We start from the raw sequence: 22,677 nt of genomic DNA on the forward strand, positions 1-22,677 counted from the left end.
AACGTGGTTTAAAATGTGGTGAACAGTTTTTATTAGTTTAACACATTTAGCTGTAACTAGGTGCTCAACTTAATCTCCCCCATCCCCAGTAAAGCCAAGCATATCGAACAGCTGACGGGTACATGTTTACACAAGCTTTACCCTCAATGAGCTGATGATGTGGGATTGAAAAAGAATATCTAATGACTAATTAGCAGCTTGCCTCATTAGGAGGACATCACTACTTTTTTTAAAATGCAAATTATGCTTGCTCCTGTTAAGTTATACAGTGAACTAATCATCAAAGTCTCTTTTCCTTCTTGCCTCTCTCCCATACTCTAAATACTGCTGTGGGGGGAGCTGGATTCCTCAGGTTGGACAAGGCCAAAATAAGGAAGGGCGCAGAGTTAGAGAGGGACTAGAGAGGGGAGAGCGCTTGGAGTGAGCCTTATGCCCAGCGTTGATGGAGTTTTCTGGCTTGTGGTGAGGAGAATCTCCTGAATGTCCTGTCAACTGAAGTTCAAACATAGTTATAGGGAGCGGGGGAGGTGGTGGTGATAACACCAGGGCTGAGAGCTGTCAGTTTGCTTCCCCTTTGTGGCACACAGGCCGGCGTAGACAAATATGATGGCGGTGGAGAAGTTCATTTTCTGCATGGTTACCCTGGCATCTGTTTTTGCTTCGTAATTATGCAGAGGTAGAGCGATGGCATGGCAAAATAAATGCTCCTCTGTGTGTATTTGCGAAACTTATGAAGCCATGCATCCATCTATCTCCTGACGTGTCTCTGCTTCACCCCTCATATTAAGTCTTACCCCTCTTCTTGCATCTTAATTTGGCTGCCCCTTCTCCGCTCCTATACAACCGTCTCCTATTCCCAATTTCTCCCTCCCTGTTCTCTCTCCTCTCCTCTCCTCTGGCGCTCATCTCTGTGATGCCAGGCTCCTGGGTTATTGGACCAGAGAGCATTCCTTTGAGACCACTTAGAAAGACCAGTAGAGGTAGAGGAAGAGAAAGAAAGAGGGGGAAGAGGAGACAGAGTGAGAAGAAGTGAGAGGCTAGTGGAGAGCCTGGGGGGAAGGAGGGATAGCAGGAAAGGAAGTTTTTCTGTCAAGGTCGACTGCTGCTCAGTCTCACACACAATACTTTTCACTCGCTGGAACATACTTTCCCCCCCAACACACACACACATGCACGCGCGCAGACACACACACACACCACCTATAACTGCCTACTACCTAGTTGGAGAGAAGACCATTGCATATGATCTCTGGGTTTTAGGAGTTTGTATAAGAGATGATAGTTCAACCTCTACAAAGAACATCCGACTCAAGGTTAAGTGTTCAGCTTATGAGCGCAACGCAGGGTCCCACATGAGCCTTGAGCCTACAACTCTCTGATCTCGACGCTGCTCCATGGGAAGGGCATGCTGGAGGATTAGGAGAAACTCACTGCGCTTAACACTGTGTGCTGATGCCCAGCTGTACTTATCTATACCCCAGTGAGCTTAACTGCATGCCCTGCGTTTGTCTGTGTTTCTGTTCCCCCTTTCCAAGGAGCAGACAGGAGAAAAGACCAACAACGGCACGCACTACAAGCTCCAGCTCCTCTACAGCAACGGTGAGTGGGTTCGACGGCGGGCTCTCAGATCCTTTGACCTCCGAGGTGCCCGGTTCCATCATTTAGACATGATGCCGAGCCTCGGACGGAGTTGAAAATGCTGTACCTAACACCTCACATCCCCTCGTGCCTCCCTTCCCCGAGCTCATAAATTACCTGCAGCTCATTATCCAATCTCTGGGTTTGCACAATTCAACATTCAGCCACTTCTGAGCCCGTGCATGAAGAAATAAGGTACATGTTGCCACCCATCCCAACCCCTCCTCGTCTCACCTCCCCCGATGGTGCTTCTACATCAGATCGGGGGGGATACACAGAGAAATTTGGTTCCCATGAGCCACTGCTGCCCCTACTCTGCCATCGCACTGGCACCCATGGGAGAGAAGATAAAAGACATGTTCCAGAGCAACCCCCTCATACACACATTTACACACACACACACACACACACACACACACACACACACACACACACACACACACACACACACCAAAAGCACTTCCTCTACATCCCCTCCTCTCATCCCCTTCCCCCTAGTGATATCAAAGGCATCTCAATCGAGACTTTGATGAGAGGAACACATTTTAAAAGCAATACTCTCCAAAGTCTCTCTACAGAAAATGGGTCTCTTTTCTCAAGAAGCCATTAATTACACTTTGTTTCTTTCTGTAGTGTGATTTACAGTAGAGGTTTTAAAGCATCCAGATGCTCAGGTATTTCCGCAAATCTCACAGGCGCACATCCGATTGCAAAGAAGCGGAAACAAATGTATAGTTTAAAGACGACTGGATAATATTGTACCTGTTGGCGTGGAACACAGTCTCCCCGTCAGTCAGCTAAAAACTAAACCCCAAGTTAGCACAGAAACGTCCGCAAAAAGAGACGCCTGACGAATCGTGAGAATCTGCTTGTAACTCGTGGCCTCACAGCAGAACATGACTAATAATCATCAAACATCAAATAGCTCTCAATCCCCTCAGAAACCATCATAGCGGAAATATGAGCTGCATGCCAATCTTGTTCCTCAGTGTTGGCTGGACAGAATTCAATGCTTTTCGTGAGAGCTTGTCCAGAGTCCGAGGGGGAAAAAAAAAGATGCATATCAGAAATCTTTCCATTTTATTTTAAGAATACACATCTCAATTTATACTGAGTATTTAATCAGCTGGTTAGAGCAGTGACATTAGTGGGAGTCAGTACAAAGTGAACAACGCACAATAAAATATGTCTGTGTCCAGCTTGAGTTCTCTTTTAGTCCCTGTTTAAATTTAACTAAAGAACAAAGGACAAGAGGTTTTATATTAAGAACAAATCTCTCTCACGATTAAGTTGTGATAACACCTCGCTCTGCGCTCTTTTTGCAGGGGTTCGCACCGAACAAGATCTATACGCAAGACTTATCGACTCTGTCACCAAACAGGTTGGTGAACTTTCCTCGGGTCTTCCATTCCATTTTTTTCCGCTAACAAGAGGTATTTATTTGACGTGCAACTGAATCTGTGGCTTTTTTCCTCCTCTCAGCCCATATCGTATGAGGGACAAAACAAGAATCCAGAAATGTGCAGAGTTCTGCTCACGCACGAGGTTATGTGCAGGTGAGTGTTACACGTGTACTCGGTTTCAGCGAGGCCTGCGCCCACAGGGATGAAATCCAAATATCCATTGCTCACTTTGTTTTGTTTTAGTCAGCTTGAAATGTGGTTTTGAGACAATGCTTGGGGCACTACTTAAAGAAAAAAAAAATCTGTTATTGAACTTTAAGTCCAGCCTGTCTGTCATCATCCTTGTGACAGAGGTAGCCTCTTGTTGCTCTCAGCTGTAATGCAGCGTGTACCCAGACCGGCTCCTGTTTCGTTCTGGAGCTCCCCTCTCTCTGTCTGGCCTGGGATTTCATAGCCAGACCGCAACTGACAGCACCAGACACTTTAGGGAAACAATCCGACTTTCACTCATCGAAATATAACTCCAGGATTTAGGAACATGTAAAAACGTTGTCAACATGACATGTGTAGTGGTGCAGTTGGTGGTTGCTTTAAAAGTTTAAGAAGTAGCCGTGGCGTAAAGACAAAAGTGCATATTATTTCACAAATGGAGAAAAAAAGGTGAAGGATGGATGGAGAGGTGGTTTGGAAGTGGGGCACTGACCTAGGATTTGAGGGCAACAGGGGGAAGGATAAGGGGGGGCTGGGACGTGGTGAGAGGGGCTAAGGCGGAGTGGGCTTTGCCATTGTGTAGCCAGCAGATGCCCGAATGTGACTCACAGCTGGCTAATAACAGAGCCGAAGAAGCAGAGGGCAAGCGTCACAGCTGGGGAGTGAGGCCGTCTGACAGGGGGGCGGAGGGGGGCAGGGCAGGGCCAAGCTGGGACACGAGAGGGGTGAGGCGAGGTGTAGGGGTGGCAGATGGTTAGGGGTGGGGGCACTTTTGTTATGCAGTGAAGGGGACTTTGGGGAGGGGGGTGCTGGGTGGCCAGCAGGCTCCTCGGACAGGACTGCTGACGAATGGTAGGATGTTGTGGGACGGTGTGTGTGTGTGTGTGTGCGTGCGCGCACTGAGGCTGCGTGGGGGTTGAGTTTGATTTCAAAATCAATGTGACAGATTGCCTGGCTGGCTTTTCACTTTTGAATGGTCTCTCACTGTTTGTAGGGTGTGTTGTTGTACCTTTTCTTCCTCCTTTATTCTTTTGTCCATTCTCCCCCTCCCCTCTCATGCCTCTTTTGTGTGTCCCTGGATCGTGGCCTACTGTGGAGAAGCGCAGTCTGGGCCTGTGGATGTGGATGTGCCACACAAATGAAGACTCCTCCTATTTAATTTGTTATTTTTTCCCCTTGCACTGACTAGTTCCTCTTTTCCGTTTCTCCAAACCGCCCCACTCAGCCGCTGTTGCGAGAAGAAGAGCTGCGGCAACAGGAACGAGACGCCCTCTGATCCAGTCATCATTGACAGGTAATGAGATCAAACCGTGTCCCGCACGGCGTCCATCACCTCAAACAAGCACCTCTCCATATTTGATGTTCTGGCCGACCTTTCTTTCTCCGTGTGTGCACGTTCACTCACAGCGACACGGTGAGATCATGGTTTGATGAGGAGCTCCTTGTGCTGAGATCTCACCAATCAGACAGTGCATTTGCAGCCACCAAAAATAGTGACCACAGTGAGAGAAGCAGTTGCACAGTCGGCGGCTTATATGTAGTTATATGTGGGTTTTCAATAGATTTCTGGTATATTTTCATATTCACGTGATATTTAACTGTCCACGTATTCATCATATAATATTGTTAGCAGTCCAAACACAGGGAGAAATGTTCACAGTAGTCCATTTACACTGCATCAATACAAGCAGGCTGTATCATACCATGTGTCTCCATGTGTTCCCCCCTCTTTCTTTTACTTTATGCATATCTGTCGATCTATCCTCGCCCCGCTCGGATCTGCTTCAGTTTGGTTACTCGTGTCAACATAACACCCGAAACCTGACAAAAGCATAGATTTTCTATCACGAGCGCATGTGGCTTCCTTCATACCGCCAGACATGCTCACATGTGTAGTAAATGTTCACCCTGACATCCTGCTATCAAGCTTAAAGGCAGATGACCACCCCGGTAATCGGCGTGTGCGAGTCCAAGGAGGTCCCGCACAGTCTGCCTGGCATTAACCGGGGTGATAAATGCTCACAAGCGGAGCGCATGTGAAATACTTTCTCCGCGATGTCATAGACGCAACCTTCATCACCTCTTCCTCCATGGCCCCCCCCCCACCCTCCCCCACCTCTTCTTCCCTCTCTCCTTCCCTACGATTGTCTGTCTAGAAAACACTCACTTCATATACGTCAAGGACCCTTTTCTTTCCCCTCCTCAGTTCAAGCTGGCTGACTGTTGACAGTGTGTCTCAAAGGATCTCAGCTGAAGATAGTTTTCTTATAACGGAAAAATTGGGCTGTTGTTTTTTGAATTTTCCCAGAATACCTTGGAGCAGCTGCTTTTCCCATTTACTGTAGAGCATTACTCTCACAAGAGCCTCCTCCGCACTCTTTTTATACTTCCTCCCAACACGGCCAAACCTCCTTGAAATTTGTTAGTAAGTAGCTTGGTGGTGTTGGTGAGAGAAGAACAATCCATATGTGTTTGTGACTTTTATGTGTGTGTGTGTGTGTGTGTGTGTGTGTGTGTGTGTTTGTGTGTGTGCGCACGGGCCGGTGTGGAGCTCTGAGGATTGATTTAAATGGAATCATTGACCTACTGTACTCTCTAATCACACTGGGCATATCCCGTCCTGATGAGGGCTTCTCCCTCTTGACTGGCCTGCAAAATCCGCTCCTCGGGGAGCAGCCTATTAGCAGTCAGTTAATTTCTGATAAGCCAATGCAATCTTATGTGGCCTTGTGTCTTTTTTTTTTTTTTACCCACTTCATGGGCTCTTTCTCATTTCACTGTAGGTACGCTAAAAAAAAAAGAGGGAGAAAAAGTAGAGAGATTGGCAGGGCAAGATGTTCACAGTATGTATACATTGCCTGTGTGCACACAAATAAATGTATGGTTTGTGTGTGTGTGTGGGGGGATCATTGCACATTTATTTATGTATGTATATGGATGTATGTGCGATTGTCTATGTGTCTCTGTGACCCCTACACTGACCTTTTTCCCTAGTCACTGCTTGAGTCTTAAATTATTCATGTTTGTATATGTGTGTGTGTGTGTGTGTGTGTGTGTGTGTGTGTGTGTGTGTCTGCAGCCTATGCATTTGTGGTTGTGCGCGACTCTGTGTTTGAATGTCTGTGTGGAGGAGACGGTCTGTTTCTGTGGCTCCAGTAATCAGCCTCCTGCTCCCAGCCCCAACACCTGTTCTCCAATTAACATGCAGCGTGCTGGGGCCCACTCGCTCCTAACGCCCAGCCACTACCCTTCTTTTTTTTACCCTTGCTTCTTTTCCCCTTTATTCCCTCTCTCCCAGCCCCGTGCTCCCTTCCTCCCCAGCTCTGGCTTGTATCTGTACTTCTGCGCACCCCTGTCACCCTTACTGCTCCTACTGTGCACTCACTATTTTCACTCCTTCCACTATTGCTTAATTCCCTTCCCTTCACGTTGGCGTCTCCTTCATAGCCCCCACCTTTTAGCCTGTCTAATTTTGCCATAATTAGGCGGTGTCATTAGGACACCTACCCAAGCACAAGGGAGTTTGCAATTCCCCAAACGGCCCAAACCCCCTCTTTTCTAATCTCCTTTCCATATTGTTTCAGTTTTCTCTCACCCCCCCTTCTCCTGCTGCTGCTGCTGCTGCTGCTGCAACACCCCCTCCAACTCTCCTTCTCCCTAATCCTGATTTGAGTGAAAGGAGAGAGGGGAGATCACAGCTGATCCATAGGGAGGGGTGAAGGGACAGGGGGTGGAGGGACTGAGGGATGAAGAGAGCAAGGGCAGTCTTTGACAAAGAGATGACTCAAGTTGCTTATGGGAGAGAATTGTCGAATGCCCCGGCTGCCTGCTGTGTCTAATAGTTTTACACCTCTCTAATCTTAACATTGGTGAATTGTAACGCTCACTGGCCTGATGTGACGTCTCTGTTTCAATGTCACTTACCTCTGACTGATGGACGGACTCCTTCACTGATTGGTCAGACGATCAATCAATAGAAAGTCATATCTGCTGCACTGGTGACTCTGAATTCATCACCATAAATGGGACCCTTCAAGATCACGCTCCTTTGGGCATGAAATCAGAATCTTGATATTTGTTTTATTTAGGTCATTTATTGAACAAAAAGCAAATCAATCAAATGAAAAAACACTACTGTGCAATACTGAGCTCATTGTTCCCCCGTGTTTTTTGCTTTCCCCTTGTGAAACTCGTCCGAGTAGATCTCAGTACTAACCCAGGCAGATCTGTTAATGGCAGCATTATTGCCATAATGACCTCTGACCCCTGAGAAGCTATATTGGTTCTGGGCCTGAGCGGGCCTCAGTATTTATGAGTGAACCACGGGCTTTACAATGGAGACAAGCAGATGTCAGTATTAGTATCAGACCACGTGGTGAGGTTGGGAGGGGTCAGCCCTCTGCGTGCTTTTATATTTGGCTGAGAAGCTGAGATCAATATTTGGTCATAAGGAGTGTGTGGAGGGATCCATCGTACGGCAAGAGCCTTGTGAGGGGCAGTGGGGTGATCAATGGCAAGCACTATCTCACTAATTGATCGTGTTTCCAAGAGGGGTCCTTCTTCTTTTTTTTTTTTTTTTTTAACAAGCCGGTGCTCAGAGAAAAGAAGAATAATCAATAGGAATTTTCCAATTTTGTCAATATGGCTCTTCCCTCCCCCAGACTCAAAATGAGCCTCTCACACATGTGCATTTTGAATACTAAAAAAAAAAATAACAATCCAAACTGAATGAAACACCTCTATCAGGAACAGCTTAGTACAAAATCTGGCGAGTTCTTTATATTTTCAAGGGATAAATTTGCGCTCTGAATATTTCCATTTAAACGGTTGTCCTGAGAGATGACTCATCTTCTGATGCCTGGCTCCAAGAAGAATCCATTCCTCTTAATCTTAGGTTGAGGGTTGTATTGATCTGTTTGCAGTCTTGGTTCTAGTTATGTACATGTACCACATGTTTGTTTCAACTAGTAAGTGTGGTGGGTAGTTTTTCGCTCCGTTGCTTATCGATGTGCAGAAGATTGCTTTAGTTTGAGCTCGATTACCAAATAATGCAGTTCAGTGTGAATTATTGCACTTATTAATTGTTAATTTCTTAAGTTGGTATGAATGATCAGCCAACTTACCGTATGATAGCTGAAACACACACATGCACAGAGTCTGCTTGTTCTGCAGTGGAAGTAAAACTCTTTGGCACTTTTATAGCTTTTTATGGATTAACACATGTTGCTGTATGTAAATGTCTGGTCTCTGCTACAGTGGTGCATTAAAGGGGCAGTCTGACAATCTGCCTTGATGTTAGTCTTTCCGCCTCCACGTGCGTAATATCAATTAAAAATAATAGATAATTATGTGATGAGGGCGGCTCCCGTGCTTCCTGCAGGCCATTGCCCTCTACCTGTTCTCACAGCTGCCCGCATAGTTCCTCCTTGTCCTGCTAATGGTGGGGAACAGCGGCCTCCTCATTCTTCAGCTCCAACCAAAAAGAAAATAGAAGCTGCGAGTCTTTGGGAACAGAACATTAAACTATCAGCCAAAGAATAAATGCAGTAACAATTCTTGGACCGTGTCAGGGGTCGAATTCCTCCCCTTTCCCAGATGCATACTCAAGTTCCGCCGCCAAGTCGCCCTGTTAGGTCGTCATATATGCACTTGAGAGTTTTATGTGTGAGACAACAATGTCATTTTAGGGGTCTGTTTCTCATACTCCCAGTATAAGATTCTTTCTTTACTGTAACTGTTCGGTGAAACTCATAACTCTCTCAGTGGATGCTGGCATGCTGTTCTTTTATAGCTGTTACCTTTTCGGTCGTATTATATTAAGATGACTTTTCTGTAGGTCATTCAAGAGCTCAAAATTCAGCCTGCAGCTGTTGGATGACGTCTGTACTCTATACTTCGGAAAGCACTATCACCTTTTCACTCTTTACTCTGACTATTATTTTGTTGATAGATTGTGAGAAATAATTAAATTCCTGTGAAATACATGAAAAACATTTAAGTTTGGAGCAAATAATCATTAAGAAACTGTCTGAGGATCCACATTTCCTGCCTCATCCAGATTAGAGAGGATGCACAGTTTCTTCCTCCACAAACTACACATGTTGCTGGTGAAGTTGCTGCATTCAGAGGCAGGCCAACCTTCAACTAATGTAATGTGGGTTTCTGGGACTGTACGAGCCACGAGGAAAGCCTCAAAATCTCGCATTTTATTGGACTGGATATCTTTGTTTATTCAGGACAAGCTGACTAGGCATTTATGCTTTCATATGTAAGTGCAATGACTGATGAGCTGTCCCCACATAAGAACATAATGGATGAGGTGGAGGAGGAGAACATCACTCTGTTTGGCTTTATGTGTTTTTCCACACACCTCAGAGTGTATTATTACCCTGGCTGGCCCTTACCAACTTTGTCATCATTTTTTTTTGTCTTCATTTGTGTGCAGTTTACTTGGTGGTGTAAGTTTCACCAGGTGTGGTTCAGTCCCACAGTTGTGTGATATATGTTGCTATGGTAACCTGGAGTTGAATATACCCTGCTCATAATGTTCGAGGGGTCTATTGAATCTTTTATTTCTTTATTTTTTTAAAATTAGGATTTTATGTTGTTAGTTTGAATGGTGCAGGTAAACTCTGCTGTTGGAATTCACAAAACACACAGATGCAGCTGCAGAGTAGCTGCCCTCCAAATCATCCATCGAAGCAGATATTAATATGTGTAAATTACCTGTCTGTCACACGTACATACTTCCGTAGAGACAAAGTCAGACACAGTCCGTTGTCACAGGTCTCTCCCCGGTGGGCTACTACTGTCCGGTCCCTCCAGACCCCCTGTCAGCAGCCACCTCAGGCGGGGGACCAGGCAGCGTGGCGACAGGGGCCTGAGGCTCTGGTGCACACCGCCTCACACAGCGGAGCAGCACACAGGCTGGACCACTGAGCAGCTGGCACAGGACCATGGGGATGGCTCTTCCCTTGGGGCAGTGCAAGCAGGAGAATGACACAAAGACAGACAGGGAGAGACTATGAGATGTCTAGAATATCAAATTTACTGACAGTTACGGCTTCAAACGGCGAGAGCTTCACTCAGAGCGGGACTGGCAAAAAGAAAGGAGTTCAGGGCCCTTCGACAAGGTCCGAGATTTCCACCGTGCAGCCCCACGCAAACTGGGGAGACTCCAGTGTGCGCACAGGAAATGTATAATGAGTGGTAGGTTATGGGCCGAGTTTGTGTTTGGTCACCTTTGCTCCGCTTCGGCCAGCGCTGGCTGTTGTGGCTTGAACCCCGCAACAAGAGGAGCGGCTGGTTTATTTTCTTAGAGCGCCTACATGGGGGGCAGTAGGAAACAGAGAGCGGTGGAGAAATGTTTTGACAGGAAATAGGAATGAACTACCAATGGGGTAATGTCTAGGAACAGCAGGGGGACTTTTAGAGCGGGTGGGATGCAAAGGGGATGGAGGGGGGGAATTAGAAGTTTTGAGTTGCAACTCAATGGCATTTTGAAAGGCCTCGCACTTCCACAGTTGCTGGGGCAAACCCTCCCATTTGTCTGACCACTAATAGGGTTCACCTTTGGTTGTGCAGTGAGGAGATTAAGTAGAGGGCACTCAGAGGATCAGAAGGGGGCAGATTAGTGTGATTTAGAGGTACTCCATATCAGAAACAAGTGAACAAGTGTGTGGTTATGTATGTGTGTGTGTGTGTGTCTTTGGGTTTATTTTTCATGTGAAATTCCTGTATTATTTTGTAAAAAGGATCTTGTAACAGTGCAATCAGGATCTTGTGTGTACGTGTGTGTGTGTGGGTGAGGAGTCAGAGGCCAGTTAGCAGTGGTATTTAAGAACAAGGGCTGTTTTCTTTGGCTTGATGCTGCTGCTGGGGGTGGAGCTTTAAGTGTGTGTGTGTGTGTGTGTGTGTGACTGGTCAAACCTCCTCTGTTAAGGTCTTAAATTTCACTAATGACTTAACAATGCCCCCCGGTGCTGCGCCGGCCCCACAAGCCACCTTGTTTTTTGTTTGTCTATTAATCTTGGACCTGGCCGGACCCAGAAATTTCTTAGGAGATAGAGTTCTCCACAATCCCCCCCAACTTTTCACTTTTTGAAAACATCACCGAACACTAATATTTACACATCTGCAGTATTTCTTAAATAAAATTTGATTAAGTATCCACGCTGGCTCACGCTTCAGGCAGTAGTTATTCTTCCTGTGGGTCACGGAAAAAGCAACCATGCAAGAATGTTTTGTACGGAGGCAGTTTTAATACAAAATTTCCACATTTCTGCAAACCTTTAGTTTCCGTTTACCATGCAGAAAGACAAATACGGTAAAAAACGCACAGGGTGGACTTGTGCGGTAAATAAAATTAACCGAAAGCCCAAATCGTTGCTGGCTCCTTTGTGTTTAGCTCCCTGAATTATTTATACAACAGATGTGACTGCCCCATCATGGGTGAAAATAGTAAAGGGGGAAACAGTTACAGCGATTTTACAAATGCAACGTCGCTGTGATATTTTAGATATGTGCGTGAGTGTATGTCAGTATGCGTGTGTGTAACGGTCCTGATGACTCTGTCAGGGCTGAGGGCAGGGGGTGATGTGACTGCTGACAGGCTCCCAGCAGGCATGCTGAGAGCCCCAACAGTCTGCGTGCCCTCCTCAACCACCCGGCTCCCCTTCTCCTCTCGCACTCCTCGGCTCCCACACATTTGCTGTGTATTAGCCACGGACAGTAAATTACAGCGCCCTGGACCTCTGAGTGATTCCATTCCCATCTCTTCACACGTTCCTCCTCCTCTCTCCCCTCAGCTCCATTATCCAGCTCACCTTCTCTGCGTCTGTCTATCTCCCTCGTTTTCTCCCATTTTGATCTGTTTTCCTACCCCCTGTCTGTCATATCCGTCCTGGATCTTCGACTCCCTCAACCCTGTCAGTTTTCTCTCCCCTGTCTGTCTTTCTCCTCCGCTATACTTCTCATCCTCCGTTCTTCTATTGTGTCACGCAACACAGCGTTCCCTCCCTTACACATCCCCTCGGCTCCCCCTTTACTTTCTTACAAGCAGGTCCCAGTTGTCTAGGCTTCGCAGGTTTCTCAGCCGCTTCTCTCTCACCCTCTCCTTCTTTGCCCCCCCCACCACCACAAACCCTCCCACCCCAACCCCCTCCTCCCTCTTCTCCCTTTCTGGAAACAGATGTTGTTTGTCAGATCTTATCATTACTGGCTAATTAAGAAGACATCTCTTCTCCTTCTGTTGTTGCTTCTCTTTCCTCTCCTCTCCCTCTCAGTGGCATCCATCCCAGATTCATTGTTCTTCTCCGGGTCGAGCTTTGATACATGCATGTTATTGGTAAATGTGATTAGTTGCGGACTGACTGAAAGGCTATTGAAAAAGTGCGACGAGTTTTGGTGTGTTGCCGGCGACCTTCTGATATGTTTGAAATCTATTCAGATGTAGAAGGTGCTCCGTGCCTCCATCTGACAGTTATGAGAGTATATTTTGAATCTTCCTCCCTCAGGACACACCAAGCATGCTGGGAGAGGTCAGGCCACTGATGGGACTTCTATTCCCTGTCCTGGTTGTGAATTCATGTTCTCTAGACTCTGAATATCTATCCATATCCATCTCTTTGGCAGGCTGACCGTGGTCCCATGTGGCCTGTGACCTCTGTATGCAATCTATGCTTTTGGCTAAGCTCGGGAGACTAAAACATTAATTCATTTTAAATTGTTGAAATGCACATTTAGCAGCTGGTGAGAGGCTATGCGGTAAAACACTTTTTGCACCCAGGAGAAACCTCGCCGAAACGACGGAGTGCCTCTTGTGTACCCTTCCCATCACACCACTTTCTTCCTCTCAGCCCTCCTTCGCTCCCAGCTCCGCCGTGCCACGGACACTTTTGCGGCGGCGAAACCTGAAGGTTTTACTGCTCTTCCAAGCTCTATAAATCAGCACTAGTGGTTAAAATGTTTGGCTTTGTCACAGTTCTCAAGTTTAGAGGCGGGGCGGGTCTGGGCTGAGGTTGTAGAGGTGAAGCCAGCTTGGGAGGCAACAGGGAAGAGGCCAAAAGGGACGGCCAGGCAAATTTATAAAGAGCTGAGCTTCACCATGTGCTCATTGCCTTGAGCTTGAAACAATACCTGCAGATGGTTTATCAGCAAGATACGGCATTTTCTTTTTAAATACAGAGCTTTTGTTTGAACTTTAAATTCGCAAATCACGTCAAATGTCTCAACGCTGTATCTTATACCTAAATGGTTTATACCTAAATGATATACAGTTCAAAATACGTCAAATGGTTGGTTTAATCAGAATTTACCTTGCATTTAATTGTTTCGTTTTGTGAGAAGTACACGCACCTATCAATCAGTGAAAACAGCTGCATTCTAGCATAACCTGAAATTCTTGACTTAAATAATGTTCAGTTTCTGTTGAAACAGAGTATAAAAAAAAGGCAGTAATTTAACTTTACCATTCTGGAAAATCTAGTCTGTGTTGCTGTCATACTGGACTGAAGCAAACGCAAAAGTATTTCTACTATTTAGCCGAGTCCGCTGACTAAAATGGAGTTTTCAAAATAATAGAAACATGTGTGAGGTCAACACAACACGATTCAGTCACTAGTGCTACAAACCACAGCCTCCAAAATGAAAACACAGTTGAATCAACAGCTCTCTCTCAGTTATTTTAAACAAATACTGAATACCATAACCTTCACGAAGCTAAGATTTAGTGCAGGACTGTTACACTAGAATCCATTCCTTTCTCTGGTGTACCTAATGAACTAGTGAGTGAGTGTATGTTCATATTGTTAAGGGAGAGCTCTGAATGCTCGTTTGAGTTACATGTAGGCATTGACATTGTAAACTTCCCCAGCTCACAAAGGATTTAAGAAGTGATGTTGAGGGAGAGCAGAGCAGTGATGACTGGATGTGTGTTTAAAACTAAATGAGACTGCGTAGTGAGTTTGTCTATTGGAAGTTTTGCTGGTGAAAGGAGAGTAAAGCTGATGCCACAGATATCCCCTGTATGTTTTAGGAAGAGAGGAGGAGGCGGAGGAGAGGGGGGACCGGGAGGACTGGTGTGAAAGGTCCTGTGGTGGTATGCGACAGAGGGGGTATCAGTTCGTGGAGGGTTTTCTGTGCCCCATTAGCAGTGTCAGAGGTCATGTGCCCCGGGTGTTAACCCTGGTGACCAGTCTAGCTTCCAGTCTGCCAGGGGACCCTGGTCCAGGGGTATTTATTACGTACCCCCTCCCTCCCTACACACACACACACACACACACATATCTCCCTGCTCCTCCCCTCCCCAAAACGCAGTTCTCTTCATGGAGGAAAACAAAGCACCCCCAGCCATTCCTCAGTCAGGGCACATGTACTAATTGGATGCATATCCATACAGTGATGCATGACGACCCATCTGTAGATTTGTGCCTCAGCGTGAAACACTCTTAGGTCAACACTGGTTTATTAAACTCTTCGTCCACAGCCATGAGCTACGGCGTTCTTTGGCCTATTAAATACATGTTTTATTAAAAATCAGCTAGCACTTACGTACGCTTTTAACATTTGTTTTCGAGACTTCATTTTCTGCTAATGTGTATAATTTCGTGTGATTGATTGCGCACACATGGTCGCTCGCGAGTCCCTATTTGTCTTTGTGTATTTTCCGGGGAGCTCATGCATGTGTGTGGTTTACACAGCCTGTATGTGACACATGCATGCATATGAGCATGTATCTCGACCCGCTGTATGAGTTAGTGCTCTCAGTGTGTGAGTGTGGCAGAGGAAGGCCCTCTGTATGTCAGTATGTTTTAATGCTTCACATCTGGTTTCCTAATTTTCCCTCCCTCCCTCCCTGCCCTCCCTTCGGCTCCCCTCCACCGCGATGTCAGGACACTGTTTTGTTTTTTCAGGGTGGCGGTGAGGGGGGGGGTGGATGTCTGATGAGTGATGGGCCTGCATACAGGACATCAACATTCTCCCCCTCTTCCTCTATTTGCTGCCTCTCCTCTTCTTTATCTACCTTGTTGTACACTCTCTTTGGATTACCTACGCCTTTTATCTATCAGCAGTTGCTGAGTGGATCGTTTATTCATTTATTTATTTATTTTGCTCTGTCTGAGTAGCAGGGCATTCACATTCGCTGAACAAAAATGATGACATCCTCCTCCTTCCCCTCCTCATTTTTTCCCTTAAATTTTCTCATCCCATATTTTTGTGTTAAGACATAAATTTGTCATCTTTGGTGGACAAACCCAGCACTATAAGACCAAAGCCAATCCCGGAAAGGGAGAGGAGTGGGGAGAGTTTTCTAGCAGTGCTGCTCACTAACTTTGCACTAAAACCCTTTCGCAAGTCTTGCTTAAAGACCTGCTGCCACCAGTAAACCTTCATTTACAATGGGCACAAAGGGTGATGTGTTTTATGACTATGTGAAAAGGCAGTTTATGTCAACAGTGATTAGTGATGATGAATGCCTATGAAAATTTTTGTCCTGTGCTGCTTAGGTGCTCACTGCATGATTAAGGCCATGTGTAAAGCGGAGCGAGAAACACTTATGCGTAACAGATGCTGCAATGGGCTGAGAAATGTGAAACTGAGCGTCCATGAAATGAGAAGGAAAATTTATTTGATAAAAACAGCATCTCTTTTATTGTGTTTTGTGTGTGTGTGCGTGTGTGTGTGCTGTGGCTTCTTGTTTGGTCACGAAATTAGTTTTAGTTAAGCATATTGTCACTACTGATATTCCCAGCTTGTGCTGCATGGCCAATGTTTAGTCTTGGGAACTAACGCAGATGCAGACCAGAGGGACCGGAGGCCTTGACAGAGATGCAGAAGTGAAGACAGAAAAGAAAAAAAAAGAAAAAACACGCTCCCTGTGGTGCCATAGTGTAAAATGATCCCAAGGTTTAAGACTTGGGTCTATGTTTTGTTTGTATTTCCTGTTTGAAGTGTGTCTGTGGAAGGAAGATGTTGCAGACGATAAAACTTGTTCCCGTTGCCGACAACAGAAATTCAATTATTACTTTTTAAACTAGAGATTTTTTTCTTTTGCTTCTTTTTGTCAGAAAAACCTAATCAGAGGAGCCTCTCAGTCCATTGTCCAACATAACAAGTTTTATTTTGTAATTAAAAACTAAATTATTTCCAGTTCTAGACAGTTTAAAAGTTGATTCATACTCCTCATTAGTTTTTTATTTGCACTGCGTTACTCGTTTGACAGTGGTTTAATAAAACAGAATCCTCATTTCACTCCTGCTTTATGGAATGAACAATGCACAACAAGGAGCACATTAAATAGAAACACACTAATGCGACTGGAGTTCTTTGAAAATAGCCTTTCTCTGCAATTTCCCCGTGACTCGAGGATCACCTCGAATTCTCCGCATGTTCTCCCTCGTCTCTTCCCTGTGGATGGGGAGGTGTGTGGGTGTATTACATTACCAAAACAAAAACAAACAACAGCAATATTAAACTTTTGCAACCACAATAGAGGAGGGGATAAAAAACAGAGGGTCCTCGACTTCTTATTAATTATGCAAGATTAGTCTAATTATAATTCAGCAAATGAATGTGTGGCAGAAGGTGCGAGGCGACGGGGCTGGGAGATTTGCATGTTAAGTGGGCAAGGGGAAGCGGCTAATGCATGCTAATATATGCGTCAATGTCTCGCTTTAATTTCAGCATTTGCAGCTGTGTGCGTCCGAACTGAGGGGGGTGAAAAGTTGACTCAATGGGTTTTTGGGAGGGAGGGAGGGGGGGGGGCAAAGGTGGGTGTGTCAGTGCATTAGAGTGTGCATGCATGCGTGTGAACGTGGGCTTCTGTGTGTGTGTGCGTATGCATGCGTGAGACATCTGGTGTCAGACAAACAAGGAATGATGAGAAGAAGTCAACAAACAAGGTCAAGAACCCTCAGAAAGTGCACAAAGCTTGGGACGGATGTAGACAACCTCCAAATTAGGGTTGTGGGTTTGCTATCTGAGGCGCTTACACAGCAGAAATTTCAGTCAGTCGAACGAGTGGCAGGAAACTATCCCACCGCAACCAGGCCATGGACATTTGGTTATCAAACCGAGAATCTAAATGTGCTGTTAGGGATTACCTTGCTTCTATTACCTTTAAAATGAGAAAAAAAATAATCTGAATGCAGAATATAATGCACACACTCTATGACCTCAAAAGGAGGCAGTAAAATGAAACTTAACACGTTTCGTTATGGTCAACTTTCAGAGTCGGGAAATAAAATGTACAACTTTTCCTGTACAATGCACAGCGTACATGGTGATTTAAAGTCCCCTGATACTTCTGTCAAGGTGGACAAATTGATATAAGGACACATGACAGCCCAACATCAACGAGGATGCAAATGGAAAGAGGACGTGGGAGAGGTGCAGATGTGCCCTTTTACTTGTCTCCACCCCTCACAGAGGTCTAGCGCAGCTCCGAGGTTGGAGCGCCGAGCTCTTTCTGATAAATTATAATCACCCCGTGCCAACAACAATATTGATTGTCCTCCGACAAAATAACTCAAATCAAGAAATATTGGACATGCTGTTGGAACTGAGAACTAGTTGCAAGCCAGGTCCTGTTCGCAAGGGAGGAAGCTGGAACAAGTGATGGAAGAATAGCGAGTAAAATCTGACAGAATGAGGGAGAGATTAGTATTCGATGGGAGGATTCAGGGCTGTGGGGCCAATATGAAGTTCCTCTCCAAACAAACGCTCTCCATTAAGATGACTTATATTTGCAGAGAGCACAGTGTGGGTGGGATTTGAGCTACCCAAAACGACTGCCTTTTTCTGCAGCATTTTTTTTTTCTTTACACTGTTATTGTTTGTTTAATATCAGCATTAATGGATAAGTTTTTCATGTCAGACAGGAGGTGTGTTCACCGTGAGGGGAATTGAACATCTGGTTTAATGGTTACACATTACTTTATTTGCCAATTCCCATAATTGTATTAGAACCATGCAACGTTTCTGTGCTCTTTTATTTTTGCGCTTAATTTGTCACTATCTTGAGATTTGACTGGATCTTCTCGGCTTCATCTGCACCTGCCTCCGTAATGCACTTTCCTGCCTCTCACCTTGCCAAATCTCTCTCTTCCCTCCTCGCTGTATTTCAGTGATGGAATGCGTTCTTGTTGTTGCCTTCTCTTTCCCATCCCTGTCTTTGCCTCTCAGCATGGGGACTTTGGGATTGCGGCAGAGCTGCGTTGCCATGGCAGCGGGCCGTGTTGCCGAACTGTGTACACCTGGGATTTGGAGTCTCTCTCCGTAGTCTCCCTCTCTCCTATTTATTCCACCTTTCTCTCAGGTTTTTCTTTGGTGTAGCAGAGGCTATCAGCACCTCTCTCCCGCTCCTTCTCTGCGTCTCCACAGTCGATCACACTCAAAAGTAAACTCACATACATAATGAGACACATATACTTGAAAACAAAATTCATGTCCATACCAGTGCCTCTGTCACTACCTCCGTCTTTCCCCCCCTCCTCATTTTACTTTCTCTGTAGTTGTCCCTACTTCGTTTCCCTCTCCATTCCCATGTGGGGGTTCAAATACGGCATCGCAGGACACCACAGTCCCTCGAGTCCCCTGGCATACATCACTGTCTCTAGTTTGCTTTGAAACACAGCAGCGCTTTTCACTGGACTGTGCTTCACAATCTAATTTCTTGATTTAAAGTGTAATAACACCGACTTCAAAACTGAACTAAACAGCTGGGATTGATGTCAGATTTGTAATCAGCTGTGCACACACACACCCATATATACACACACGCACACACGAGACCTGTCTCTGAAAAAATAATTAATGTCTCCTTTGACTGCCAGTGTCTTGCAGGGTATCGTATAATCGCACACGTGATTCTTTGGTTGCTGATATACAAACATGTGTCCTTTTATTTACCTTTGTAGGTTTTTCTTGAAGTTCTTCCTGAAATGCAACCAGAATTGTCTGAAGACGGCGGGAAACCCGAGGGACATGAGAAGATTTCAGGTACAAATAGATGGAAAATAATGTCTGTGAGTGTGTGATTGTGTGTGAGGAGCAGGAGGAGGAGGAGGAGGGAGGGAGGGTGATAACATGGCACAGAATTTTTTTTTTCACAGTAATAAAACATTTCCTTCATGCCGTTCCATTCGGATAAACGATTTTGATTCCTTATCCTGTCTGCTCCCTTGTAGCATGTATACCGTTAACCCCTCAAAAGGTAAACCTCTAAAAAGTTTTCCAATGGAAGACATAGGGGAAAGGAGTTAAAGGTGAAAGTTTAAAATCAATAAGGAGCCGGGCAGATGGAAAGAGAAGCGAAAGGAGTTAGATATGTGGGAGACTCGGTCGTGGGGGTGCTGAGATGCAGGAAATAGGTTGAGGTGTTTCAGGAAGTTGTCAAGAATTGAGTGATTGGCTCCAGATGGAGGAGGTCATGCTCCGTGACCCAGGAAGTGGTCACAGGGGACACTCCCGCCTCACTTCCTCCGCCGTCTTTCAGCACCAACGGCCTCTGTCTGGCATTCTCCTTCCTCCTCCAAGCCCAAACCCTCGGTGCCTTCCCCGTCTTTGCACACCCCGTGTCTTCCACCATGTTTGCTTTAACTCCTGTGATGTGACGCATGCTGAGAAGTTATGACCGCGCCGGTGCTCCACAACCTTCATCTCTGGGTTAAAAGGTGCTCGGAGCTGGACAGGAGTCTGTTGCTTGATCGATAATTTACAGTTATTTTTCTTGGGGTACCCCTCCCCGAACACCACCTATAGAGCACATGCCTTTTCTCCCTTTTCCTCTGCTCCTTCACCTGCAAAGTCAAAAAAAAAAAAAAAAAAAAAAAAAGCTGCAGCGTTTTATCTCTGCTCTGAGATTTTCCAAAAATATACATATTCTTAAATATTTATGATTTAGAATTTAATTAAAAATGGGTTTAACTCTCAAACCATGTTCACAAACTCATTATCACTTTCACAAATAGTATCACATCAACACCCAAGTATCCTCTCATTAGTTATACTGTATGTGTGTCATCTGTGTGAGGCAGATGTGGGATGGGACACACACGTGCTGGGGCCAGAAAATCAAATTAGGGCCACTATATATCATCCACTACTTTAACGGCCGGCAAAAATGGGAGATTTGGTCCATATGCCGGGTGTCATTGAAGGATCAGGAGGAGACAACGATGAGCCTGCTGCATGCTGTATGAATCAAAAAGTTAGGCAAGAGAGAGTGGAGAGGCCATATGGAGACCTGATGGAGGGGGGGAGAGGAGGGGTGTGCGAACAGTGTCATCCCCAGAATGCAGAAACATTATGAATATACCAGAGATGTCACATTACCTATTGAGAAATATTACCATCACCTGTATCCTGAAACAAATTGTTGCTCAGGGATTTTTCCTGCTGTAACCGGAGATTGTGACGCGCAGCACGCCGTCCAAGAAGTGCATTTGCACTCATGTATCTTCCTCTTGGCTCTGTCGCTCTCTTTCAGGTGGTCTTGTCCAGCACCGTGAGTGTAGACGGCCACGTCCTAGCCGTGTCTGACAACATGTTTGTCCATAACAACTCAAAGCACGGCCGGAGAGCCCGCAGACTGGAGCCGGGGGAGTCTGTGGAGAACAGCATGGAGTACGGTAAGACGATGACGCTACAGTATCACACCTCATTTACCTTTTCCTGCTTGTGTACTTAATCACTTAGGAACAAAACTGTAGCAGCAGGTAGTTCAGATGCCTAATGTCCATTCATAATCACCATGATATATCAAACATAAACAGTGCACACTAGTGAGGTCATTAACTGAAGTCATTAATGAATTCATTAAATACTTGTCGTCAAGTATTTCACATAATAAAGTATTGCTAAGATTATATTTCAAATCAATATCTTTAGGTATGAAAAACTATGTTACTGTGCTATGTTTTTTAACTATGTTAAGGTCGATGTCTGTTCTGAAGTACGCGGGTTAATGTTAATGTCAATGTTAATGTTTTATGTCTGTATTTTTACTTAAGTAAGACATAAATGCATTTTCCACCACTGCGACTGCATCTATTTCCTGTATTTATTGGAGCTTCTCTTTCTGTTACGTACGATTTTATTGCTTTGAGATACTGTAATGCCTTGACCTACATTTGATATGGGACTTTTCCTTTTTAACAATGTGCTTTTTGTGTTCCTCATGATTCATTTATTGGATTATTCATAGATAAAAGCCACATCATGAATGGAATAAGACTGGAGTAGCCAAAAAAAAAAAGACGTCCTTTGGAACTGAACATTGCTTTACTCATTTATTACTTATTTTAACTTATTTTACCCCAACCCAAAAAATAAAGTGCATCTTTAACACATTACGCTCCGTCGTTTCCTTTTTTCAACTTCCTGTATTGAAACCCTTGGGGGTAAATCGTGCTTTCTTACTCTCCTGTTTAGCTACCCCATGTATCAAAGCCATCAGTCCCAGCGAAGGCTGGACCACCGGCGGGGCCATGGTCATAGTCATCGGGGAGAACTTTTTTGACGGGCTGCAGGTGGTGTTTGGAAGCATGCTCGTGTGGAGTGAGGTAAGAGTTGTCTTCAGCACATCTCACTAATGATGGTAGACTCTGAGACATATTTTGAAATGAAATATATAGCATATGGCTTGTCTCATTATTTGGATGATTTATGAGCAGTCTACCCAAATTAATCTTTCTGTGGTGCTGTGTTAGCCTAAATATTTACAAGTCATGGGGAGCTGCTTTTCTTCCTGTTTTCTGACATAATTTCTGTGCTTCATCCGTAGCTGATAACACCACACGCTATCCGCGTCCAGACACCTCCTCGTCATATTCCTGGGGTTGTGGAGGTCACACTTTCTTACAAATCGAAACAGTTCTGCAAGGGAGCGCCTGGTCGCTTCATCTATACAGGTACATAGACCCATCTCTGTTGTCATCTTGTTTATGAAGAACTTTGAATATAATGGACAGTGACTGAGGTTTGATGTACTAAATGCCTCCTTTTCTTTTTTCTTTTTTCTTTTTTCTTTTTTAAAGCCCTTAATGAGCCAACTATAGACTATGGCTTTCAGCGTCTTCAGAAGGTAATTCCTAGACATCCTGGTGATCCAGAGAAACTGGCCAAGGTGAGAGACTCATCAAGTTCATGACTACTTTTCAAGGAAAGTACATGTTGCACAATATGTTGATGTAAAAACAACTGTTTCTTGCAGGAGATCCTTCTGAAAAGAGCGGCAGATCTTGTGGAAGCTCTGTATGGGAATCCGCACAGTAATCAGGTAATGCCACAGCACTTTATGGACTTCATCAATGGAAAAGTTGATAGCTGAAAGAGTATAGCAGGGGTTTTCCATGTTTTGCTGCCCGTTAATAGTGAACACTATATATTACTACTGACTATTTTACTACTGACTATTTTCCAGAGC

General features: G+C 45.0%; 1 protein-coding gene across 4 annotated transcripts in view; it reads left to right on the forward strand.

Annotated features, from left to right (window-relative positions):
• ebf2 (EBF transcription factor 2) overlaps positions 1-22,677 on the forward strand; it is a 28,406-nt gene that overhangs the window by 2,784 nt on the left and 2,945 nt on the right. For 2 of the 4 annotated variants that reach the window (XM_047591908.1, XM_047591910.1), the window contains exons 3-12: positions 1,536-1,599; positions 2,964-3,019; positions 3,121-3,194; positions 4,477-4,545; positions 19,169-19,250; positions 20,740-20,881; positions 21,684-21,814; positions 22,036-22,162; positions 22,289-22,377; positions 22,465-22,530. In XM_047591908.1, the coding sequence (XP_047447864.1) occupies positions 1,536-1,599; positions 2,964-3,019; positions 3,121-3,194; positions 4,477-4,545; positions 19,169-19,250; positions 20,740-20,881; positions 21,684-21,814; positions 22,036-22,162; positions 22,289-22,377; positions 22,465-22,530 (900 nt within the window). The remainder of the gene's footprint in view (positions 1-1,535; positions 1,600-2,963; positions 3,020-3,120; positions 3,195-4,476; positions 4,546-19,168; positions 19,251-20,739; positions 20,882-21,683; positions 21,815-22,035; positions 22,163-22,288; positions 22,378-22,464; positions 22,531-22,677) is intronic. The other 2 variants (XM_047591909.1, XM_047591911.1) reach the window with 1 other exon arrangement.

The sequence above is a fragment of the Mugil cephalus genome, chromosome 8 (genome assembly GCF_022458985.1).
Source record: "Mugil cephalus isolate CIBA_MC_2020 chromosome 8, CIBA_Mcephalus_1.1, whole genome shotgun sequence".
Taxonomy (NCBI): Eukaryota; Metazoa; Chordata; class Actinopteri; order Mugiliformes; family Mugilidae; genus Mugil; species Mugil cephalus.